We start from the raw sequence: 25,552 nt of genomic DNA on the forward strand, positions 1-25,552 counted from the left end.
GTGCATATACCTCCATGCACTTACCATCATCATGTCACATGTATCATCATGCCATAGGTGCGCATACATCCACGCACTTACCATCATGCATCCATGCATACATATTACCATGCCATACATAATTTAATTTCAATTTCCCAATTTTTATTCTTTCATTTTGAGCCGCCACATTCTCTTTCCCGAGACTAGTATTTGCATCCCACATTTATCGCTCACACCCAATCTTGGCATCGCGAGGAACCTCCGGCACACACATCCGGGCATCCAGCACAATACCTGCCAGGCATCTCATACCCCAACTGGCATCACGAGGCATCCCCCGGCACAAACCTTCGGGCTTCCGGCTCCCCACGCTCCGGGCATCTCAAAACTCCCGAGGACCCTCCGGCATTCAGCCATTTAAGGCCACCGGGCATCCGGCCTTTACCCTTCTAGCCAGGCATCCCGACACTCCCGGGGCATCATCGGCTCACACCTCTGACGGCCTTCTCACTTATCATAGTTCATATTTTCAATTATAGCTCAATTTCAACATGGCATATGATGTGATGGCAAACAAGATCATTTTCATCATTTGATTCTTACATGCATTTCCAATCATCATCATACATGTAGCAAGATACAATCACTTATGACAATACAATCCATGGGGTCCATACAACTTAGAATGATCCATACATCATGACTTTTGAGATTTAGCAAATTCCAGCTTGCACAATTTCGGAAAACATGTAAATTAAATATCCATATGATCTTCAAAAATCATGAAATCAGAAAATGTGATAGACAAGACAATAAGGTAGCAATTCCATGAAGAAAATATGCCCAAAATAGCTTCACACAAGAAGATATAACTCACACAATACAGCATGCAAAATTCGGATAAAATCAGATTGTGCAGTTCTTGAAATATTTCGATTAAAATACCCGAATGACCTCCAAAAATTATGAAATTTTACCAGGTGATATTTAAGACCCTAAGGTAGATTTTTCATGCAGACATCTAGGCCATATTCGCTCTAGATAATTAACTATGGACGGTCGAAGCTCCTGTTCCTAGTACCGAACAGTCCAGTTTAGCTGTCTCCGAAAAATCAAGGTTTCACCTACTTATCTTCCATCATTTCCTCTGAAATTTTGATATGTTTTGCCTCAAGAGGTCCAATACAACTTTTATTAAGGGATCTAGGTGAGATTCTCAAAGGATAGTCACCATATAGTCCATGAAGTCTCGGGAGTCCAGTACCATACTTCCAGATCTACCGTCTTCAAAAGAAAATCGTTTCACTAAGCTACACTTGCCCATTTTACCACAAATTTGAGTATGTTAATCATCAGGATGTTTTCTACAAATTTTCTGAGGAAGTTCGAAGTGAAATATTTAGTAAAAAGTGACATGCAGCACATAAAACCACCAAGAGGTCGACAAAATCGTTTCAGATCTGGCCTTTTCGTAGAGGATGGGTTTCACCCCTTAAAACTCAGCCATTTTGTCTCAAATTTTAGTATGTTATACTTTGAGATGTTGTCTACAACTTTTGTGAAGAAGTTGAAGCCAAAATCCAACTCAAAACCCACATGAAAGCCTCTACAACGTTCGGAGTCAGGCGGCACACTCGAAAACAGAATACATTTTCAAGAACAACACACTCTATCTTCGGTTTCTCATACCCTAAACATCCGAGATTTTACCACCACTCAATCACACATGCAAGACACACATGCAAGAGCAGAATATGGATCCCAACTTGCCTCCAAAATCGAGCAAACAACAGCACACGGACGGCGACAAGTGAGCGGACAGACAGCTCCTTCCTCCTCTCTCTCTCTCTCAGTTCCTCACTCTCTCGCAATTCTCTATCTCTCTCACTTGGCTTGGGCGACAGCCCCCTCAACCGGCCACTCTCTCCCTTTTATTCCCCCTAATCAAAATCATTTGCAATGATGAGAAGCCACCCACAATGGCCAATGCATGGAATCTCCTTTTTGCTACTTGGCAAGGCCCATGCATAATGGGCTTGGAAGTGGGCCGGCCACTCCTCTCCTTGGTCGACGGCAGCCCCCTCCATGGGCTTCATGGGCCAAGCCAATTTGGCCCACTTTAGATCAATACTCTTGGGCCTAAAGTTCAACCCTAATAAACCCCAACTTTACTTTTAATTATTCACTTTTAATTCTTTCTTTTATAGATTTCAAATTTTAAATTTCACATGACCATAATCTTGTAACATTTAATCTATAGGGATTTAATCTATGAGGTGCATAGCTAAGAATAAATTCTTCTCATTAATTTATCCTATAATACTAATCTTAATAACTCATGAACACAAATATATATATAACACTTGATCTCAAAAGAAACCAATGGCTAAAGCACAAACCAAAGGTAATTTCATTACCTAATCATGGGCTTTAATTCATCTAGAGGTTGTCTTGAATTTTGGGATGCCACATAGTTGGGACAAGAAGACAAGTGATGTGAGTGGAGGATTTCGGAGCGGAGCACGAATGAATGGAGGAAAAAACACGTAAGAGATCATATTTGGCTGACATGACAAACTAAAAAAGAAGCACAAAATATGATTAAAGTATTTAGCAACAATAACTTCTTCTATCCAATAGTAATTTTCTCGATCTGTATAGTGATTTAGAATTACCAACTTTCATTATCGATGTTGTAACTTTCAAAACAAAAAGATAATTACCTTCTTCGATCATTGGCCTCGCCTAGGTGAGGTCGTCGTTGCTTGCCACTGGTGAGGCCAGCCAAGCAAGGGTGAGCCTACCATGTCCGATGGTCAGCATAAAAAAAAGGATAATTAAAGAATAAAAATATATATTAAAATATTATTAAAAGTATCCATGTCAACATCAATGTCACTAGTGCCATATAAACCAGTCAACATCCATGTCAGCAATATTCGGTCAAAATTTGTAGGAATGATTAAATTGGCACTAATTAAAAATGTTTAAGATTGAATTGACACTAAATAAAAAAAGGTTTAGGAAATAAATTGACACTAATAAAAGATTTATTATTAAACTGACATAAATACAATAAATTTATGACTTTTTAAATACTTTTCCTAGATGTTATTCATCGATTCAAAACCAACTTCTTGCAAATAATTGCTGCTGGTGAGATCTAAAAACCCATGTTGTAATCATTGTTACCAGCCTCTACAATCAATCATAAAACATTTTGTTCTTTACAAGTTTTTTTTTTTTTTTTTTTTTTTAGTGCTGGAGGAACCGGCTTGCAGTCGATAGCCGCGCCGTAAATCCCCAGGTGACACTTAAGCAAGAGGACCCACCACCCCTGAGTCACACTTAATGCACCTAGTGCCTCCCCTGGGTTTTGAACCATTCACCTCTTCGTTGAGGATCAACAGAGTCTTATCCAGTGGAGCCACCATGGCCGGTGGTTACAAGTTTATTTTCCTCTCTAAGTTTCTAGCAAATTTACGTTCTAGCACTTTAGATTCCGATAACCTCTACCTTTCTCGCATCTTTTAATTTCGAGTACTTGTATTTCAAATCATTTAATTTACAGCCACTTACATGCCTATCCAAAATCAACCAAAAATTCATTTTTCGTTAAATTTCATAATTCCATCATTTTTAAAGATTTTCATTTTTTTGCGAAACCATATAGCAAATAATTCTCAACATTTAAAATACCATTGTCAATGCTAAGTTGCTAACTGGGCAATATTTCGGTGCTTGCGCTCAGCCATAATAGCAAGTTTATGAAATTTTCTTCTATAATTCTCTCGTGGTTTCGTGATATTTCCAACTACACAAATAAATTTAAATTGTTCTCTTCAAACCCTAATGCTCTTATTAGTTGAAAATTAATTAAAAATTCTCTCTCCTCCACCTCTGCTCTCTCTTCCTCCTCCATCCATAGCCGCCGACCCCCGCTCCTCTGCAGCCATCACCACCAGCGGAGTCGCCGGCGCCGTGAACGGTCGACCACCACTGCGTTCAAGCGGAGCCTGTTTTCTCCGTCTCGTTGCTCTCCAGGTCTCGAATCTAGCCGTCCCATGGCCGAAGTCGTCTACGCTGGTCCGTCCTTGGTCGAATGCGTTCAGGCATCCATGGCCGTCGGGATATGTGACCTCCGTCCATGGCCCAACGGCCATGGACGCCTACTTCCTCCGATTTTCTTCTTGATACGTGAGCTCTGTCCATGGTCGTCGGGATCTCGACCTTGCCCATCACGCCATGGACGAGCAGTCATGGCCAAATCTGAAGGCGACTTCAGATCTGGAATCCGTGCCTTCAGTGCCCCCATCCACTATTAAAGAAAGCACGACTTCAGTTCAAATCTGAAGCAGAGGGAGCGGAAACCATGCTTTCTTTCTAAGCACGACCCAATTAGTCCAGATTTGAAGCCCTGCTGACGACCGAGCGCCGTTCATGGCCGTCTGTGTTGGTTGGGTCCACCTTCATGTGGGACCCAGCCAGCATTAAATAAAAAGAACAAAAAGAAGTGGAGTTGTCGTACGTGGGTGTGCACCCAAAAAGTGACGAGAGGAGAGAGAAAAAACAAAAACTGCACAAGGGAGAAGAGAAGAAAGAAAGAGGCCTGCAACTTTGCGGCTTTAATTTGAAAACCAAATATTGATGGAATCGGCTCAAATTTTAGTATGTTGTTCATGAGACCAAGGGCTATGAGTTGATGGTTTTGTTCGTCGAGAACCGTCTCCAAATTCTTGATTGCGGTTAAGGTTTTCTTGCTCCAAACTTATTTGTCTACCTATGTGGTGAGAAAAAGATTATTGTAATGTTGATGTTGAGCCTCTAGCGTGTGACTAGAGAAGAATACTTTGTGTATCATGCTATTCTTGATGATTAGTGGATGTTTTTGGGCGGTCCATGATTTTTCCCACATCGGGTTTTCCACGTTAAAACCTTGGTGTCGTTATTTGCTTTGTCTACTTATCATTTCGGCATTATATTTGCATTTTGTGAGGCTATAAATTGCTGGTTGTTGCCGAGGGTTAAGAGATTTTAAGTTGATTTAGTAGCGGGGGAGAAATTGATCCTAGATTGTGTTTGGCCATGGTGAACTGTTGTACCCGAATTCTCCCCAACAAGTGGTATCAGAGCTAAGGTTGAAATTCTAGTGTTAAATGGAAGAAACCAGCGGCACCGTGTTTAAGTTAAATGTCTCGAATTATTCTATTTGGAAGCCTTGGATGGAAGATGTGTTATATTGCAAAGACTTATTTGATCCTATTGAGGGTGATGAAGCCAAAGGAGATAAAGAAGACAAAGAATGGGACAGAATGAATCGGAAAACGATTGGGTTTATCCGATAATGGATTGATGATAGTGTGTTTCATCATATTGCTCAAAAAACGAAGGCAGACAGAAGTTACAAAGTCTCTATGAGAGAAAACTCCACAAAACAAAGCTCTTCTAGTTAAGCGACTTGTGAATTTGAGATACAATGAGAGAAGTAATATGGCGGAACACTTGAGTGAATTTAAAGATGTTGTAAATCAATTGACAAATCTTGAGATTGATCTTGGTGATGAATTGCCAGCATGCTTATTACTTGGTACTCTTCCTAATAGTTGGGACACCTTGGTTGTGGCATTAAACAACTCGGCTCATTTTGGTGTGTTTTCTATGAGCATGGTTAAAGAAAGCTTGTTCAATGAAGAAACAAGAAGAAAAGGCTTGAATTATGCTTCTACATCAAATGCTCTTGTTATAGAAAACAGGGCGAGAAGTCAATTAAGAAGGTTTCAAAGAAATGATACTCGAGGCAAGTCAAGAGGAAGGTCGAAATCAAGACCAAGGAGGAGTGTCAAGTGTTATAATTGCGGCAAAATGGGACATTATGCAAAAGAGTGTTGGTTGCCAAAGAGAGATAGATCCCATGATAAAAATGGAGATCAAACGAAAGAAGAGAAACAAGCTACAACGGCGGTTGCATCCGACGGCGATATTGTGTTTGTATGTAATGACGAATATGTGAAATTTACATGCCAAGACTCTACGTGGGTTGTTGATTCCGCGGCTTCTTTTCATGTCACCTCACGGCGTGATTACTTTGCTTCTTATTGTGGCGGTGACTTTAGTTGCATTAGGATGGGAAATAGTGATGTTTCCAAGGTTATTGGCATAGGAGATGTTTATTTGAAAACCGATGTCGGATGTAATTTGCTTTTGAAAAATGTGAGACATGTTCCGGATATTCGACTTCACTTGATCTCTACGGGTGCCTTAGATGATGATGGTTATTGTAATTCCTTCTTTGATGGCAAATGGAAGTTGACTAAAGGTTTCATGATAGTGGCAAAAAGTAAAAAGACAGGCTGTCTCTACACCATGCAAGCTGACTTAATTAAAGAAGAGGTAAATGCAGTGGAGGATTCCTCGGTTGATTTATGGCATATGAGGCTGGGTCATCTTAGTAAGAAAGGACTTGAAACTCTTGCTAAAAAGAACATTTTACCTTTAAAGGAGAAAAATCTAAAGGAATGCACTCATTGTCTTACAGGTAAGCAACATAGATTCTCATTTCATAGTTCATCTCCACACACGAAATCAAATGTACTTGATTTAGTTCACACTGATGTTTGTTGCATGGATGCTAGAACTCTTGGAGGTGCATTATACTTTGTGACATTTATTGATGATTGTTCTAGAAAAGTGTAGGCTATTGCTTTGAAATCTAAAGATCAGGTACTTGCGGCTTTCAAGCAATTTCATGTCAATGTGGAAAGAGAAACCGGGAAGAAGCTGAAATGTGTTCGGGCTAACAATGGTGGTGAATATAGAGGCCCATTTGAATACTATTGCAGGGATTATGGTATCAAGCTTGAGAAGACTGTTCCAAAAACACCACAGCATAATGGAGTGGCAGAGAGAATGAACCGGACAATTAATGATTGGATTCGGTGTATGATTTCTCATGCGAAGTTGCCTAAATCATTTTGGGGTGAAGCGATAAGAACGGCAGTGGACTTGATAAATCTTTCTCCATCGGTTCCTCTTAAGGGGGATGTTCCGCAAAGAGTTTGGAGTGGCAAAGATGTTTCCTACAGCCATCTAAAAGTGTTTGGTTGTCAAGCATTTGTACATGTTCCAAGAGATGAAAGATCGAAGCTTGATGACAAGTCTAAATAGTGTATCTTCTTAGATTATGGACATGAAGAGTTTTGCTACAGGTTATGGGATCCAGCTGCAAAGAAAGTCATTAGAAGCCGAGATGTGGTGTTTTGTGAGTATCAAACTATTGAAGACATTGATAAGGCAGAAAGACCAAAGAATATAGCTCAACATTCAGTTAGTTTCAACCCAAGTCCTAATACTAATAGAAATCATGGGGGAGAAATGCAAGGAAATCATGAAGATGGTGAATCCTCACATAATGTTGATTCTTCAGCTAAGATTGGTGAAATAGTTGAGCAAGAGCAATCTATCCTACCTCAAGTTAGAAGATCTGAAAGAGAGCGTAGGCCTTCTCAAAAATATTTGCCGCATGAGTATGTGTTACTCACTGATGCAGGGGAGCCAGAAACTTATGAAGATGCTATATCATGTGAACAAAAGAATGAGTGGTATGAAGCTATGCAAGAGGAGCTTAAATCCTTGCATGAAAACCACACATTTGAATTGGTGAAGTTGCCTCAGGGTAAGAGAACATTCACAAATAAGCGGGTGTACAAGTTGAAGACGGAAGAAAATAGTTTACAACCATGATACAAGGCTAGACTTGTTGTGAAGGGCTTTCATCAAAAGAAAGGCATAGACTTTGAAGAGATTTTTTCACCGGTTGTAAAGATATCTTCTATTCGAGTTGTTCTTAGGTTGGCCGCCAGTTTGAATTTAAAAATTGAACAACTTGATGTAAAGACAGCTTTTCTTCATGGAGACCTAGAAGAAGAGATATATATGAAGCAACCGGAGGGCTTTGAAGCTAAAGGCAAGGAGCACCTTGTATGTAGATTGAGGAAAAGCTTATATGGTCTCAAGCAAGCGCCAAGGCAATGGTATATGAAGTTTGAATTGATATTGCTAGTATGAGTACCTAGAGGGGGGTGAATAGGTATATAAAGGATTTTTCTTCAACAAATGCACAATACTAGACAGTTGAAGGAAACGATAATCAAAGTAAGACTGAGAGAAGAGAAAATTGAACACGCGGTTTATAGTGGTTCGGCTTATATCAAGCCTACGTCCACTCTTCTTCACTGACAGCCTATTGGCTGGATTCCACTATGAACAAAAGAGAAGTTACAGCACAGCTTTACCTTGATTCCACAGTGTAGATGTTCTACCACACCTCAAGATTTCTCACAAATATAGACTCTCTCTTTCGTATACAAGTGTTCGCTCAAAGGATTTGTCTAAACAAAAAGGAGCTTCAGACTTTGGAATTCTTCTATCGCGCACCCCTTGAACAACTAAGACAGTCTTCCTTATATACTCCTTTATGCCATTATACCCGTTGGCACTTACCAAAGGAATTCCTCCAATCTACCCGTTGGACGGAATCAATTAGGAAGATTGTTCAAGCTATTAAAGGAACGTGTTGATAGCCCATCAATCATGTTCGCTCATACAATCAGGATCTCGGTTTCCATAAACATAACCTTCCAATAATATTTAGGCAATCACCGGATCTTCAATTTATCGAGTCAATCTTCGATCAATCAAAGGACTTCGTTATGTCTTCTCTAGCCACAAGATCTTCTCCAGTTGATAAGGCTAAATCCTTAATGAAACATCCAGTTCGGATAACTTTTCTTCAACGGATTAGAGGCGCAATGAGGATAGACTTTGAGTCTTGAGTCTGGCTGTCCGGAGGTCTTCAGACTTTAAATAGCAGAGTCTGCAAGCCTTCAGACTAGACTGATAGAAACGTTTTGTCAACTTCAAAACACTTCAAGAAGATTTCTCCAACAATCTCCCCCTTTTTGATGGTGACAAAACTTTCCTGCAGATTTGGATATCTTTGGCCTGCAAAACATTTCTCAAACACATATGCATATCTTATAGAGATAAATGGCTAACAGAATAACACTAGGATCTGCATCCACAGAAAATAGGTTAGTCCAGTATATGATGAAGCCATTCATAAGATATCAATATTGGTTAATAGAAGCAGTCAAGTCCAAGTCTAATTCAATTCTCATCCAGACACAAAACAAAGTCAAACAGCGTTCAAACCACAAAACAATCCAACAAACAATTAAAAGTTTAATGAATGAAAAGTTTTTGATCAAATCTTGCATCTCTCCCCCTTTTTGTCATCATTAAAAAGGATGAGATGAAGTCAAGATTGCTTGGGAACGCGGACAAGCTGGAAATCTTCCATAGGCGAACGATGCCTTCCAGCCTTTTAAAGTCTTCCTTTAGTTGTGCAATCTCCTCACTCTTGGCATTGGCCCGATTACGAACGAGAGAGGGCTTGCATTTTATCATTTAATGAACAGGAAGAAGCTTGACCTTCATTCTTCAAGCTTTGAACTTCGCATCCCAAGGCATAAATTTGACCTCGCATCTCCAAGAGAATATCCATGATTCTGCGAAAATCTGCTCCATTATCGGTCCCGAGTACTTGCTTCGGCTCGATCCGATGGAGTGAATGCGACGATGGTAGATCGGCATAATCTCGCAGGTTTGGCGATGAAACTTCATGACCTTCTTCCGGAAACCGAGATGCATAAACATCCTGCGGGTCCGCTGGTGAGCGATCGACTCCTTCACTTGCATCGGGACATGAAGACTTCACTCCTTTCTCCGATCTCCCCTGTTTCTATGCCTACGAGGTGGAGAAGAGTGTTCCTCAGGTTCTCCTTCTTCTCTTCTTTCTTCTTCTGGTCTTTCCTCCTCTGTTTCTTTTTCAGCTTCTATTTCTTCTTCTTCCTTCTCCTCTGCTTCTTTTGTCATTTGTTCCGATTCTTTCTATGGAACAGGACGACTTAAATTCTTCAAAGCCAATGCAGAGATGGTGATGTCTTCCTCATCATCTTCATCCTCAACGAGGAGAGCTCTTCTTCTCTTGGATGGAGCAACTATGGGCTCCTTCCCTTTTCTTTTAGCTGCAGAAGAGATTTGATGAGATTTTGCAGGAGTCTTCTCCTTGAATTTCTCCAACTCCTTGCTCAGTTCCTTCAGACGCATTTTGGTCACCATTTTCAGTCCTACCACCATATTATCGCATGGTCGAACACAAAAGATTTGTGGCGGCTGAATATTCAGATGTCTGAATAACTTCGTAACAAGGCTTGGGTAAGGGAGTTGACATATGTCCTTCATCATTGCTCTATACATGTGAAACATCACAGCGTGAGGGAGAGAAAACCTTTTTCCAAAGAGAATGGCATACATCGCCCTTGGCCTCGAACTTGAAACATCAGTCTTGGAAGTTGATTTCGGTCGGAGGCAATTAATCACAATCTTGTGAAGCAAGATGTTGAATGCACCCATCCTTAAGTAGGTGATCTTTTCATCTGTTCTCCTGTCCTTCACCAGTTCAAGTGTGGCCCGAGCAATGGAAACTTTGATTGGTTGATATCTTCCTCTTTCGACTTCTAACACATCTACCAGCATATTCATATCCACAACATAGTCTTGGTCTTTAACGCTGAAAGAGAATCTATTCACATCCAAAAAGCTTAGATTTGAATAGAAATATGCAGTTAATTTAGCATATGCCTCTATAGAGTCAGAGCAGAACTTTTCAAGTTGAAGATAACTGAACTTTTCCCTCAAGTTCATATTCACAGCATCCAGAAAATCAAAATCAACACTCCTAGGGTTTATTACTCCACGCTTTAGCAATTTTGAGTACAGATCCTTTTGTTCCTTCGATCTGAACAAATCTCCCCTTTTTCCTTGATTTTCAACCGCAACACCCATTTTTGGTTGAAATTGACTGTATAATTTGTCATCATCATTCCCATATGCAGGATTCGGCCCCCAGTCACGAGGATCACTTGGGATATTTGCAAGGGTTTCCTCAGCCACCCCTTTTCGAGCAATTCCCAAACTTTCCATTTTTTTCAGAAAGATATATTCGTTCCCATGTCCTTTGTCTTTAAGAAACTCATCAATGTAGTTCAAAGGAGTACGAATTCCTTTTAAGGCACGATATAACTGGTAAATATAAGCGGGCTTTTGAACTCTTACGAGTGCAGCTTCCTCGATGATTTCTTCTGTTGTTGTTGATCAACGCCTTTAGGACTAGATGGAGGAGAATGACGCTGCTGAGAATGTTGTGGGCTCGCTTGCTGTTCTGGAGTCACTTCTTCTTCAGTAAGATCGAAGTGCGTAGGCCCCTCACTCATCCGCCGTGGTCCCCCTTTGCGATTCTTGAAGACTTTCTTGAAGATGACATCTTTCTCGCTTTTTGGAAGATTCCTTGCTTGACTTTCAGGAAAGATGACAACTTTTTAGGACTAAACGAAGAAGACAAACGGGAATGGAGGATCGATGCTTTCTAGGGTTTTTGAGAGAAAAGTGAAGAGGAATCGACAGGTGCATGATCGGTTAAAAGAGGATAAACGAACCGTCACAAAGGAAATAAAAATATGCCTTTTCAAAATAACTGTCTTTTTCCATAAAAATAGCCATTTCAAAAATAACTTCCTTTTTGAAAATGAAACAATGCAATATTTATGTCAATTAAATATAGCAACAATTTAAACACAGTCGACGATCGTACATTTTCAAGATAAGATTCAAGAGAGAAAGACTTACGGTCGACGGACATACCAATCTTGTCTTTGGATAAAGTCTTGTAAGTCGAGTCCGAAAGTCTTTAGACTTTGATATCCTCATACCTCAAAATGTTGAGTCTGGAATGTATAGACTCAAATTGATTTTCTCCAAAGGCTTTGTGAATATATCCGCGTTGATTCTTTGAGTCAACAAATTGAATTGAAACATCTCCATTTTGAACATGGTCTCTAATAAAGTGATGTCGAATCTCTATATGCTTTGCTCTTGAGTGGAGAATTGGATTTTTGGTGAGGTTGATAGCGCTGGTGTTGTCGCAATTAATCTCCGTGCATGAGTCTTCAATTTCAAAGTCTCTTAGCTGCTGTTTTATCCATAGAATTTGCAAACAGCAGCTTCCAAGGGCTACATACTCGCTTACGTTGTTGAAAGGGACACGGTGCTTTGTTTCCTTGAAAACCAAGACATCGTCTGCTTCCAAGCAGCGGCAAGTTCCCGAAGTGCTTTTCTATCAACTCGCAACCGGCCAGATCGCGTCTCGAATATCCCGGAAGATTAAAGTCTCCCTTCTTAGGATACCAAAGACCGATGCTTGATGATGAAGCAACGTATTTAATGATACGTTTCGCAGCCGAGATGGGATTCTCTAGGATCCGATTGAAACCTAGCACAGATGCAAACACTCAACAAAATGTCGAGTCTAGAAGCGGTAAGATAAAGAAGTGAACCAATGATGCTCTGTACAGCTTTTGATCAACTTTCTTCCCTTCTTCATCTTTGTTTATCTTCAAAGAAATTGACATCGGTATGTCGGTCTTTTGCACTTTTCCAGTCCAAATCTTTTGACAAGATCATTAACATATTTTCTTGATAAATAAAAGTTCCTTCCTTCAATTGTTTTACTTGAAGACCAAGAAAGAATGTTAACTCTCCCATCATACTCATTTCAAATTCATCCTGCATAGACTTAGAAAATTTCTTGCCTGATTTTCATTAGAAGATCGAAAATAATGTCATCCACATATATTTGAACAAGTAAGAAACTTTTGTTCTCCTTTTTGATAAATAAAGTCGTATCTACTTTACCTTTGACAAAGCCATTTTGTATTAAAAACTTACTTAATCCGTCGTACCAAGCTCGAGGTGCTTGCTTTAAACCATACAAAGCCTTTTTCACCAAGACCGAGTCGGCTTCTTTGGGTCTTCAAACCCTGGTGGTTGTTCCACATAAACTTCCTCTTGGATAAATCCATTTAGGAAGGCGCTTTTGACATCCATTTGGAATAACCTGAAATTCTTATAACAAGCAAACGCAAGTAATAGTCGAATAGCTTCTAACCTTGCTTTTGGAGCGTAAGTCTCATCATAGTCTATTCCTTCTTCTTGCGTATATCCCTTGGCCACGAGTCTTGCTTTGTTTCGTACAACTTTTCCTTTCTCATTCATCTTGTTTCTAAACACCCATTTAGCTCCAATAACAGTTTTACCTTTTGGTTTGGATGTTAATTCCCATACATCATTAATGCTGAACTATCTCGAGCTCTTCTTGCATAGCTTCAATCCAGCTTTCATCGATAAAGCTTCTTCTATGCTTTTTGGTTCAATTTCGAAACTTGAGAGCCACAAAGACTAGACTCTTCTCACCTTTAGGATGCAGTGCGAATTCCTTCATTAATTTCGCTGATTATAAGATCTTTGGGATGACCGGACTTATGCTTCCAGTTACTTGTTGATTTGTGCGGTTGATGATCTCTCTCTTTGTTTGGATCTTCACGAACATCCCGATGCTGGTTTTCAGTCCGAGATGCTTCTTGAGTTGTAAGCATTGGAAGGTGGAGCGAGTTCGGACTCTTCTTGATGAGTCGACTTGATTCATCTTGCGTTGAGTCTTGAAATTTGACATTCATTGACTCCTCCACAGATCGGCTCTTCTTGTTATAGACTCGAAGGCTTTGCTTGATGTAGAATATCCAAGGAAGATACCTTCATCGATCTTTCTTCAAACTTACCAACTCGATCTTTTGCATTTTCAATATAAAACATTTGCAACCGAATACATGAAAGTATGAAACAATAGGCTTCTTATCTTTGAACAACTCATAAGGGGTTTTCTCTAGAATAGGTCTTAAGAAGACTCTATTGATGATATAACAAGCTGTTGAAACAGCTTCATTAAAATCGTGAAGAAATCTTGCTTTCAATTAAAAGAGTTCTAGCCATTTCTTGAAGAGATCTGTTCTTTCTTTCCACAACTCCATTTTGCTTAGGAGTATATGGAGAGGAAAACACATGATTAAAGCAGATTCATCACAAAATTTTGTAAAATCTTGATTTTCAAATTCTCCTCCATGATCTGTTCTTATACTTGAGATAACACATCATTTTTTCATTTTGAACCTTTTTAGCAAATTTTTCAAAATACGAGAAGGTTTGGACTTACTTGCAAGGAAATATACCTAAGTAAAACGGAGTAATCGTCCACAATTACTAGGCAATATTTCTTACCTCCAATACTCGTGTTTCGGTTGGTCCGTAGAGATCCATATGCAGCAAGCGCAGTACATGATTAGTAGAGACATGATTTATTGGCTTAAAAGAATTTCTTACCCTTTCCCAAAATACATGGAGTGCATGGATCGGTCTTTTGATAAGGCAATTTGGGTAGACTTCGAACAAGCTGCTTTGATGAGATTTTGGCTAATTGCTTCATGTTGACATGACCAAGCTTTCTATGCCATAAGCTTGCTTCGTCTTGAATTGAGATAAAACATTGCGATTCATTTGGTTTCACATCCGAAGATAGATGTTTCCATGTCTTCGACCCATGAAAGAGGCGAGTAGAGTCTTCTTGATTCGAGAACATATTCCTTCTTGAAAGAAGATCTTGAAACTAGTATCACACAATTGACTAATCTTTGAGAAGATTGTAATTGAGTCATTCCACTAAGGAAACATTACTTATTGTGAGATTTCCAATTTTCACAGTTCCAAATCCCACAATACTCCCTTTCTTGTTTCCTCCAAATGAAACTTTTCCACCATTTACTTGAGCAAGCTTTATAAAACAATTTGAGTCTCTGTCATGTGTCTTGAGCATCCACTTTGTCAAGATACCACTTTACTTTTTTTCTTGACAGTGACTGCATTTAAAAAAGAGTCTCAAGCTTTCTTTGGTACCCAAACTTTCTTGGGTCCTTTGGTGTTAGTAACATAAGCAGTATTAGCCCATATTTTCTTAACAGGTTTCCAAACCATAGGACACTCTTTTTCAAAGTGATCCGGACTGTTGCATTTTGAACATTTTAGAGCATTTCTATCTACATATTTTACAAAAACTTTCTTGAAGTGATTTTTGTAAACCTCTCTCGAGAGTCTTTTCTTAATTCTTTCTTTCACTTTAGGAAAATCAATCAAGGGAATTGTTTCTTCTGACATACCTAGACCGGACTTATTGAAGTAAGGTCTTTGTGCTGAAAGAATTTTCTCAAGTTTTTCAGACCCTATTGAAAATTTCTTTGATATATTTGATAAGTCTGTTTTTAAAAAAGCATTTTCTTTAAAAGATTATCTTCATTTTCTTTAAGATTGGAAACAGAGACAAGTCTAGACTTTTAACTCCTTCTACTAAAACATTTTCCTTTTGTTTTAGAGCTGAGTTTTCCTTTTCAGTTCGGAAATTCTTTTGAGAGAAGTCTTAAGACTAAAACATAGTTCATCAATGTATTTAGAAACTTTGACAGGAATTTTAAAATTAATTGCCTCAAATTCACTGTTTGAGTCTCGATCCAGTCGAGTCCGATTGTGCCATCGGACATAGATTGGCATATTCATTATCACTTTCTTCACACTCGTATCACTCCCGGGTTTCGGCTTTGAGAGCTTTTCGAAATTTTTCAGCTTTTCCTCTCTTCTTCTTCAGAAGAGGACAGTTGGGTCTGATGTGTCCCTTTTTCTTACATTCAAAGCAGACTACGTCTTTGTTTGGTTCCTCATCATCAATAGACTTGGTCTGCTATCTTTGAAAGCTTTGTTTCTTTGAGTTGAACCTTCTTCCTTTTCTATTCATTTTTCTGAATCTTCTTATCATGAGAGCAAGCTCATCATCGTCCATATCATCTTCAGAATTTGTATTATCAGAATCATCATTTAATTTTAACGCAATGGATTTCTTACCTTTTGGATCTTCATCTTCATTGATCCATTCCACTTCATAAGGCGAAGAGTTCCAATTAGCTCGTCGCCATGAGATAATGGCATAATTTTTGCGTCTCTCTTATCGAAGTCTTTATGTGATTCCAATCCCCTGGAGAGTCCACGCAATAGCTTGTTTACCTTCATGGGATCGAAGTTGGTTGACCTTGATTTTCAAGACCATTCACAATATCCGTAAAACGACTAAACATGTCGATATAGATTCTCCTAGTTTCATTCTGAAGGCTTCGTATTGACCGAGAAGAATGTTGATTCTTGTTTCCTTCACTCGATCTGTTCCTTCATAGGTGATATGCAATCTGTCCCAAACTTCTTTTGTTGTACCACAAGAAGATATTCTATTATATTCAGTTGGTGATAAAGCACAATATAAGGAGTAAATTGCTTTTGCATCGAGTGTTTGTCTCTTGATTATTTCTTCCGAGACATTCCGCTAGTTTCATCAGTTTCTTTTCCTCTTTCGAGCGATGCAATGGTAGGAGTAATTCCTTTTCTACAACGTCCCATTCGAGGATCCTTTGATCATAGGAAAGCTTTCATCTTGTTCTTCCAGATGTTGTAATCCTTTCCATCAAAGTAGGGTGGTTTGGTATTGCTTTGCCCTTCCATCAGCCCTGGTGCTAGCATACTAGCCATGGATCTTTTACTACGAAGTAAAACACTTCAAATAAAGTAAGTACACAGGCTCTGATACCAATTGATATTGCTAGTATGAGTACCTAGAGGGGGGTGAATAGGTATATAAAGGATTTTTCTTCAACAAATGCACAATACTAGACAGTTGAAGGAAACGATAATCAAAGTAAGATTGAGAGAAGAGAAAATTGAACACGCGGTTTATAGTGGTTCGGCTTATATCAAGCCTACGTCCACTCTTCTTCGCTTTGACAGCCTATTGGCTGGATTCCACTATGAACAAAAAGAGATTACAGCACAGCTTTGCCTTGATTCCACGGTGTAGATGTTCTACCACACCTCCTCAAGATTTCTCACAAATATAGACTCTCTCTTTCATATACAAGTGTTCGCTCAAAGGATTTGTCTAAACAAAAGGAGCTTCAGACTTTGGAATTCTTCTATCGCGCACCCCTTGAACAACTAAGACAAGTCTTCCTTATATACTCCTTTATGCCATCATACCCGTTGGCACTTACCAAAGGAATTCCTCCAATCTACCCGTTGGACGGAATCAATTAGGAAGATTGTTCAAGCTATTAAAGGAACGTGTTGATAGCCCATCAATCATGTTCGCCCATACAATCAGGATCTCGGTTTCCATAAGCATAACCTTCCAATAATATTTAGGCAATCACCGGATCTTCAATTTATCGAGTCAATCTTCGATCAATCAAAGGACTCCGTTATGTCTTCTCCAGCCATAAGATCTTCTCCAGTTGATAAGGCTAAATCCTTAACGAAACATCCAGTTTTGGATAACCTTTCTTCAACGGATTAGAGACTGTCAATGAGGATAGACTTTGAGTCTTGAGTCTGGCTGTCTGGAGGTCTTCAGACTTTAAATAGCAGAGTCTGCAAGCCTTCAGACTAGACTGATAGAACATTTTGTCAACTTCAAAACACTTCAAGAAGATTTCTCCAACATGAATCATTCATGGAAGAACAAGGATACAGTAAGACAAACTCCGATTCTTATGTCTTTATGAAAAGATTCTCAAATAATGATTTTCTTATTCTCCTACTTTATGTGGATGATATGTTGATTGTTGGGCATGATGCCAAGAAAATCAAAAGCTTGAAAATTGAGTTGAGTAAAGCTTTTGCAATGAAAGACCTAGGCCCGGCTAAGCAAATCTTAGGCATGAGAATTACTCGTGATAGGAAGAATAAGAAACTGTGGTTATCTCAAGAGAAGTATATTGAGAAGGTGCTTGAAAGATTCAATATAAGCACATGTAAACCGGTGAGTACTCCACTTGTAGGCCATTTCAAGTTGAGTAGTAATGAGTGTCTTTCAAGTGAGAAAGAGAAGGTTGAGATGATGAAAATTCCTTATGCATCGGCCGTGGGTAGTTTGATGTACGCCATGGTTTGTACAAGACCAAATATTACTCATGCAGTTGGTGTTGTAAGTAGATTTCTCTATAATCCAAGTAAGGAGCATTGGACCGCTGTTAAATGGATTTTAAGATATCTTAGAGGCACTTCTACACTTTTCTTGTGTTATGGAAATGCGAAGCCTAAGTTGAGTGGCTACTCGGATGCAGACTATGCCGGTGATGTTGATTCCCGAAAATCCACATCGGGTTTTATAATAATCTTTGCAGGGGGAGTTGTTTCATGGCAATCAAGATTGCAAAAATGTACCGCTTTGTCTACAACTGAAGCAGAGTATATTGCCATTATCGAAGGAGGTAAAGAACTTTTGTGGATGCAAAAATTCCTACAAGAGTTGGGTTTGAAGCAAGAGAAGTTTGTTCTATATTGCGATAGCATGAGTGCCATCCATTTTAGCAAGAATCCAGTGTTTCATTCAAGATCGAAGCATGTTGATGTAAAGTATCATTGGATTCGAGAAAAGCTAGAAGAGAAGCTCTTCCTACTTGAGAAAGTTCATACCGACAACAATAAGTCTGACATGATGACCAAAGCCTTGCCCGTGGTGAAGCTTGACGCTTGTAGAAGAAAAGCGGGCATGACGAACCTTCCCACATGAGGTGGAGGGGGAGATTTGTTGGTTGGGTCCACCTTCATGTGGGGCCTAGCCAACATTAAATAAAAAGAAAAGAAAAATAACAAAAGAAGTGGAATTGTCGTACGTGGGTGTGCGCCCGAAAAGTGACAAGAGGAGAGAGAGAAAACAAAAACTACACAATGGAGAAGAGAAGAAAGGAAGAGGGCTGCAACTTTGCGGCTTTAATTTGAAGGCCAAATATTGACGGAATCGGCTCAAATTTCAGTATGTTGTTCGTGAGACCGAGGGCTACGAGTTGATGGTTTTTGTTCGTCAAGAACCGTCTCCGAATTCTCCAGTTGCGGTTAAGGTTTTCTTGCTCCAAACTTGTTTGTCTACCTATGTGGTGAAAAAAAATGATTGTAATGTTAATGTTAAGCCTCTAGTGTGTGACTAGAGAAGAATACTTTGTGTATCCTGCTATTCTTGGTGATTAGTTGATGTTTTTGGGCGGTCCGTGGTTTTTCCCGCATCAGGTTTTCCACGTTAAAACCTTGATGTCGTTATTTGCTTTGTCTACTTATCATTTCGGCATTATATTTGCATTTTGTGAGGCTATACATTGCTGGTTGTTGCTAGGGGTTAAGAGATTTTAAGTTGATTTAGTATCGGGGGAGAAATTGATCATGGATTGTGTTTGGCCGTGGTGAATTGTTGTACCCAAATTCTCCCCAACAGTTTGGACCTCAAGCTTGCCTTCAAGGCTCACGGCCATGGACATGCCTTGCAAGCCATAGACGAGCTAGGCTTGCGGATTTGGAGGCACGACTCCAATCCAGATCTGAACAACCAAAGGACAGAGCCGACCGCGAGCATGACGAAGGGGTAGCTTGGGTCGACTACACGTGAACATCGGAAGCAGTGGCGATGCTAGCCGAACGGGGCAGTGCTCTATGATGGAGGAGGAAGCGCCAGCAGCCATGGAAGACAACCAGATCGGCAGAGAAAGGAGGAAGAAGAAAATTTTTTTTTTTATTATTTTTTATTCCACTCAGCTTACACTTGTCGATTTATTATTTCGCATAAGTAAAAAAGCATGCCAGGTCAATTGCGGACGTGGCGGTTGGCAAGCGTTGACTATTTCCTCACCAGGAGCAGGGGTGGTCAGGGAAGCGTTTTGACTTGGTTTGCATTCGTTATCGTCTATCCTCTCTTTTACGGGAATTCACCTTGATCCCCTCCGCGTTCTTGGTATTTTTTTCATATTGAGAGCGATCGCAGAGCCAAAAATCGCCTGTCCTTGAGAAGTGTTAGTCAATCTTCTTTCACTAAATCCTGTCGCAATTAGCTCCTTTTACACGCTTTGGTTCGAATGTTGGTCAACGCAGTGGAGGATCTGCCGCATATTGGACACCACCGAGATCTGCGTGATCGCACGGGATTGGGGTTTCAAATGCCGGTCCTTTCGGGATTTGTTTGTGATTGCAGTTCTGAGCAGGATCGGCCGCAAATGGGACTGATTGCAGCCGTTGCTTTAATCACCATCATCTTGGCCTCGATGCTGTGCGTTCCGTAAGTGCTCTCTGTTCGGCTTATTTTCCAAAGCTTGTTTGATGGGTTCCTGTTTTGAAGTCTCCTTAAAGGCTTGAACTCAGATTCAGGATAATTGGCAGGGTCCTGAGACAACTGACGAGAGTGAAGAAAAGCCGGAGGAGCTCAGAGGCAACGCTGAGCAAGGAAGATGTACCGCCAGGATATGAGTACGAGGTTTCTTGAGTTTCAGGGGATCAGACACACGCAACAACTTCACTGATTGCCTTTACCATAGATTGAGACTCGCTGGAGTCCATGTCTTCCGAGACAACGAAGAACTCCAAGTTGGCTCCGAAATCAGTGGTGAGCTTTCGAAAGCGCTTGACAAGTCTCATATTTACATACCGATTTTCTCCAAGAACTACGCTACTAGTTCGTGGTGTCTCCGTGAGGTTGCACACATGGTAGAAGGCACCGCAAAGTCAAATGGGAAGAAAGATATACTTCCCATCTTCTATGACGTGCGCCCTGATGATGTTAAGCTCAAAACCAAATTGTACAAAAAAGCTATAGCCAAGCACAAGAAAAAGTTCAGCTCCGATGCATTGAATCGGTGGGAGGATGCTCTTGTAAAGGTTGCACATCTAAAGGGGTGGGAACTTGAAGGAAAATGGTAAATTTCCTCAACCTTTTGGTTATCATTAATAAGCGCAATAGTTACACTCCTCATTTGAAGAAACTCTGCCATCCCAAAATTCAAGAATTGAAGAATTTTTTCTTTTGAAATTTGCCCATACAAATTATCTTGGATCTGGCAAAACAACCAAAGGAAAAGAAAATGACGATGAGAGAAGAAATGTACAATCGGCAGTGAGGACTCACTCAAGGAAAATGATAGAATAGGGCAAAAACAGGATCCGCTTTGATCCAATTTATAAACAAATTCAGATGACTCTTGCTTGAATGAACTATACCGATCATGTTTCATTGTTTGCACTTCGAAAACAACGAAACAGTTTCAACTATCATGATTCTGTTCTGCTTCTTTCGATTTTGCTTGAGACCCTGAATTTATTTTGGTTTTATCTCAGATTCCTGTCCTATACGAACACAATCCTGTAAATTTAGCTGAATAATACACTCACTTTGGATTTCATGTCACTGTATATTAGTTAGTCGATGCAAGCATTATGCAAAAAATATTACCTTACCAAGTTTTGTGAATCTTACTCTGTCCATTCCATCAAGAAGAATATCTCCTTCACATGTATCGGCTCCTGTGTTATCTTAAGCATCTGCAATACATCAAATTAAGTGACATTCCATGATATCTCAACACACGTATTAACTGATGATAACGCTTTATTTCTATCATAGTAACCGAAATAGTTCACTTATTTTACCATATGGTCCCAAAAGACCCAAAGATTATCATATCTAGAAGAAATTTATATCATTTTCTTTCATGTCATTGACGAAAACAAAAATTTCCTGCTTTCCTGCAGCCATGGAGAACAAATTGAATTGGTTGTTAGAGAGGTATTGTGTAAGCTTAATGCCAGAAATGTGGATGTGCCTGAATATTGGGTTGAAGATCATCGTCAAATAGAAGACATACTAGAAAAGTTGGAAGTTGACTCTGATGATGTATGTTTCCTTGGTATTCATGGAATAGGTGGCATTGGTAAAACAGTCTTGGCAAAGGTTGTGTTCAACAAAATATCTTCTCACTTTGAAGGTGTTTGTTTCCTCAACGACGTTCGAGAATCATCACAACATGGTCTTATAAACGTGCAGAAAAAGTTATTAGCAAGTTTTGTGGGTCCTGTGATTGCTGATCTTATCAAAGACATTGGAGATGGGATGAAATCAATCAAGAGAGTATGTCATACTAAAAAAGTCCTCATTGTTCTAGATGATTTAGATAAGCAAGAGCAACTCAAAAAGCTAGCTGGAAAATCAGATTGGTTTGGTTTAGGCAGTAGGATCATCTTCACCACTAGGAACTTAGAGGTCTTGAGTACTCAAGTGGAATCATCTGGTGAAGAGGTCCTAAATCAACCCAAAGGAATTTTGGCTTATGAAGCTCATGAAATGAAATACAATCAAGCACTTCAGTTGTTTTGTAAGCACGCATTCAGGAGAGACTCTCCCCTAGAAGGATATGATAATCTTACAGAGAAAATTGTTCGTAGAGTGGGTATGCTTCCTTTGGCTGTTGAGGTCATAGGTTCATTTCTTTATTGCCAAAGCTTTGCCTTGGGGCAATATTTTGATAAACAAAAGCTATGGGAAGGTATGTTGAAGCAGTTAGATGATGGTCCTTTTAAGGATGTTCGAGATGCATTAATGATAAGTTATGAAGGATTGGAGAATAAGCAAAAAGAAGTATTTCTTGATATTGCTTGTCTTTTCACCAACGAGGACCAAACATATCCAATTATCATGTGGGATGACTGTAATTACCATCCTTACCTTGCAATTCCAGTCCTCTGCCATCGGTCCTTAATAAAAATTGGACACGACAATAAGTTTTGGATGCATGACCAAGTTCGAGATATGGGAAGGCACATCATACGTGAAGAATATCCTCGCAAATTTAGTAGGGTGTGGATTTATAATGATGCTATAGAACTACTGGGGAGAAAACAGGTAAATTGGAAGAGTATGTCACACAATTTCCTTTTTGAAGGAGAAATTTGTTGAATTTGTTCTTTTTACTTTGTAGTTGGCTTTATTCAACTTTCTATTTGTCTTGTGAGTGAGATAGCTCTCTCTCTCAAACATATGGGTCAAAAGGTCTTGTAAATTGTTGGAGAGAGACTAGACCGATTGCATGATAGTTAGCTTCGTTTTCTAGATTCTGTAGAGTAAAAAATAGTTTTCTGGAAATTCTGAAACCGCATAGTGCTCTTTCGAATTGAAGCTGACAATTTTCGTTAATGGTGGTAAATGAAAACGTGTAAGTATACTTGTTGGGAATAGGCATGTGCCAGGGTAGGTTCCCTATTGCAGAAATTGCTTACCAATGTTCACATGCTTTGTTTCTTTATAGTTCTGTAAGAGTGCTGAGTGTTGTGCTCTCAATTAATCTAGACTTCTCTGTTGGCAGACAAATCAAGATGTAGAAGTACTAAGCCTGACTTCCGATGGCTGCAGCCGAAATATTGTACCAGAAGAATTAGCTGCTCTACCAAATCTAAGATTCCTTCGAGTTAAAGGCATTGATTTTTTTGGCAACTTCAAGAATCTTGTTTTGAAGCTATGTTTGCTTTCTTGGAAAGTGACGCATAATAAATTTTGTGCGGAGAATTTTCATTTTGTTAACTTAGTTGTGCTAGACCTTTCAAGGAGCAATATCGAAGATGATTGGGATGGATGGCGCCAATTCCAGGTATGCCTTTTTCTGTTCATCGTACCGAGAGACCAAGAAGAGCATTGTATGGATAGAGAATCCGTGTCTTCTTTTTATATTCACCGATCATTCATGCATTGTATATATGGTGTCACGCTTTCTTGATCCCACATGAATTTATCGACAGAAATTATTTGGCGAGAGTAACATCTAGCATTGACAACAACCGCCTAAATGCATTTAAGAAAAGAGAGAGGAAGCTATAGAATCACATCAGTTTGATAAAAATTGCATGCCTTATTGTATGACTTCCAAATCATCTTGACCGAGTAAACAAATGATAGATTTCTATTTGAATGTTCCCATTTCGAACTTCTATTTCTTCTGCTTTCTCTTTTTCCACTCTTTTTCTACATACATGTCAGCGATCGTACTCATGATCTGATTTAATCTTTTACTATTTCTTCTTCATCAAAATGTGCTATGTGCAATTACTGCAAGATTTTGCTGAATTATTAAAAAAAAAGAGTAATTATGTTAACTTTCCCATTCAGATATGTACCCTGGGATGATCGATGCGATTCATTCATTTTAATTCAATTTCTTTTCCGGCAGATGACAAAGAATTTGAAAGTTTTGGATTTAACGGGGTGCACGAAACTGACGAGGACACCCGACTTCTCTGACTTCGTGTCTTTGGAGTTGTTAATACTTTCTGGCTGTGTCAAGTTGATCACGATCGACGGCTCCGTCGGTAAGCTCGAGCTCCTGAAAACTTTGAATATCGAGGGATGTCTGTATCTCGAGCAGCTGCCCGCTCTGCATTCTTCGACGCAAATTGTCAGGGACCGAAATACTGGACTTGTTGAGAGCCTCAAGAGGGAGCTGACAGAGACTTTCACGAGGCAAATAAAAGAGAAATTGAATTTCACCTGCTCTAAAGAGAATTTGAAGACCACCTGTGCAGAGAAGTGGAAGACCTGCGTTGAGGTGTCATTGAAGACCTTCCTTGCAGAGAAACCTAATTTGAGGTGTCGCCGGGTGTCATTGAAGACCTTCTTTGTAGAGAAACCTGCTTCGCCGGTAGGTGTAGTGTAGTGCATCCTGTAATGCCATGGGTCTCCACGTCTCCACTGTACACATATTAACACAATACATATTAACACATATTATTCGCTTTGGACACTAAATCATCGCGGTTTTGTTCCTCTCAAGGCAAGATTAACTACCACATACAATTAAAAGGCGCATTGGCTTATAAGGCAGCCCAAAACTCGCTCCCTAGGTGATGTGGGACAAGAGACACACGTCCGAGGACCGAGGCACAGATGCACTGCCATCCCTCCTCCCCGCGCACCGCCACTTAGGCCGTCACACATCCAGCTCCTCCAACCGGAGCCAAAAGGCAAAACAAAAGGAAGGGTGCTTCTGGAGGCACTTGACAATCTGAAATTTTGGTCAAAAATTACATTAGAAGTGGACCCTGAAATCAGTTATATAACTTCCAAAGTCTATTGATAGGTAGGAGAGCCAGATTTTACCCATCTCCCGGGCCATTAGTGTTCTTCATGGGAATTGTTATGCATATTTGATCGTATAATGTGACATCTTCAGATGCCAATTTCGATTCGTAAAAGAAAGGCTCTCTTTCGTGGCTAAATTTTAGAAGGGAAATATATATGAGAGGAATATTTCATCGACCACGGTGCAAATTATTATCCATTTTAGGAACCCTCCCCCAAAAAAAAAAAAAAAAAAAGCGTCCTGGACCACTTTTTTTTGTTATTTCGGATGAAAAGACATGTACTTCGTGCCATGGTAATTATGTTATAATTTATTCCCCAAATTCAATTTTTGCTGCATTTTAATAATCAGTTGATGTTTTGTCCGATTCTTGTTTGAACTATTTTTAGATGGATTATCCATGTTGTCGAGGATATCTTTTCAAGGATATCTTTTCAAAACTCGGGAGAGGCGCTAGGTGTGTTAAGTGTGACTCGGGGTGGTGGGTCCTAGAAGACCTGGGGTTTACGGCGCGGCTGTCGGCTGCAAACCGGTTCCTCCAAAAAAAAAAAAAAAAACAATTACGTAAGTGTATAGGGACAAAGAAATCA

General features: G+C 39.7%; 2 protein-coding genes across 2 annotated transcripts in view; both read left to right on the forward strand.

Moving 5' to 3' along the window:
• Window positions 1-23,580, forward strand: part of LOC104437624 (disease resistance protein RPV1-like) — an 81,590-nt gene extending 58,010 nt beyond the window's left edge. Inside the window, exon 4 of the transcript XR_005549557.1 lies at window positions 23,196-23,580. The gene's annotated coding sequence lies outside the window, so the exon portion shown is untranslated. The remainder of the gene's footprint in view (window positions 1-23,195) is intronic.
• LOC120286314 (disease resistance protein RPV1-like) lies at window positions 20,545-24,536 on the forward strand. Its single transcript, XM_039309758.1, has 4 exons — window positions 20,545-20,756; window positions 21,589-22,735; window positions 23,196-23,477; window positions 24,054-24,536. The coding sequence occupies exons 1-4, from the start codon at window positions 20,545-20,547 to the stop codon at window positions 24,534-24,536; spliced, it is 2,124 nt and encodes a 707-aa protein (XP_039165692.1).
• Window positions 24,537-25,552: the final 1,016 nt, after the last annotated feature.

The sequence above is a fragment of the Eucalyptus grandis genome, chromosome 3, assembly GCF_016545825.1.
Source record: "Eucalyptus grandis isolate ANBG69807.140 chromosome 3, ASM1654582v1, whole genome shotgun sequence".
NCBI classification, from domain to species: Eukaryota; Viridiplantae; Streptophyta; class Magnoliopsida; order Myrtales; family Myrtaceae; genus Eucalyptus; species Eucalyptus grandis.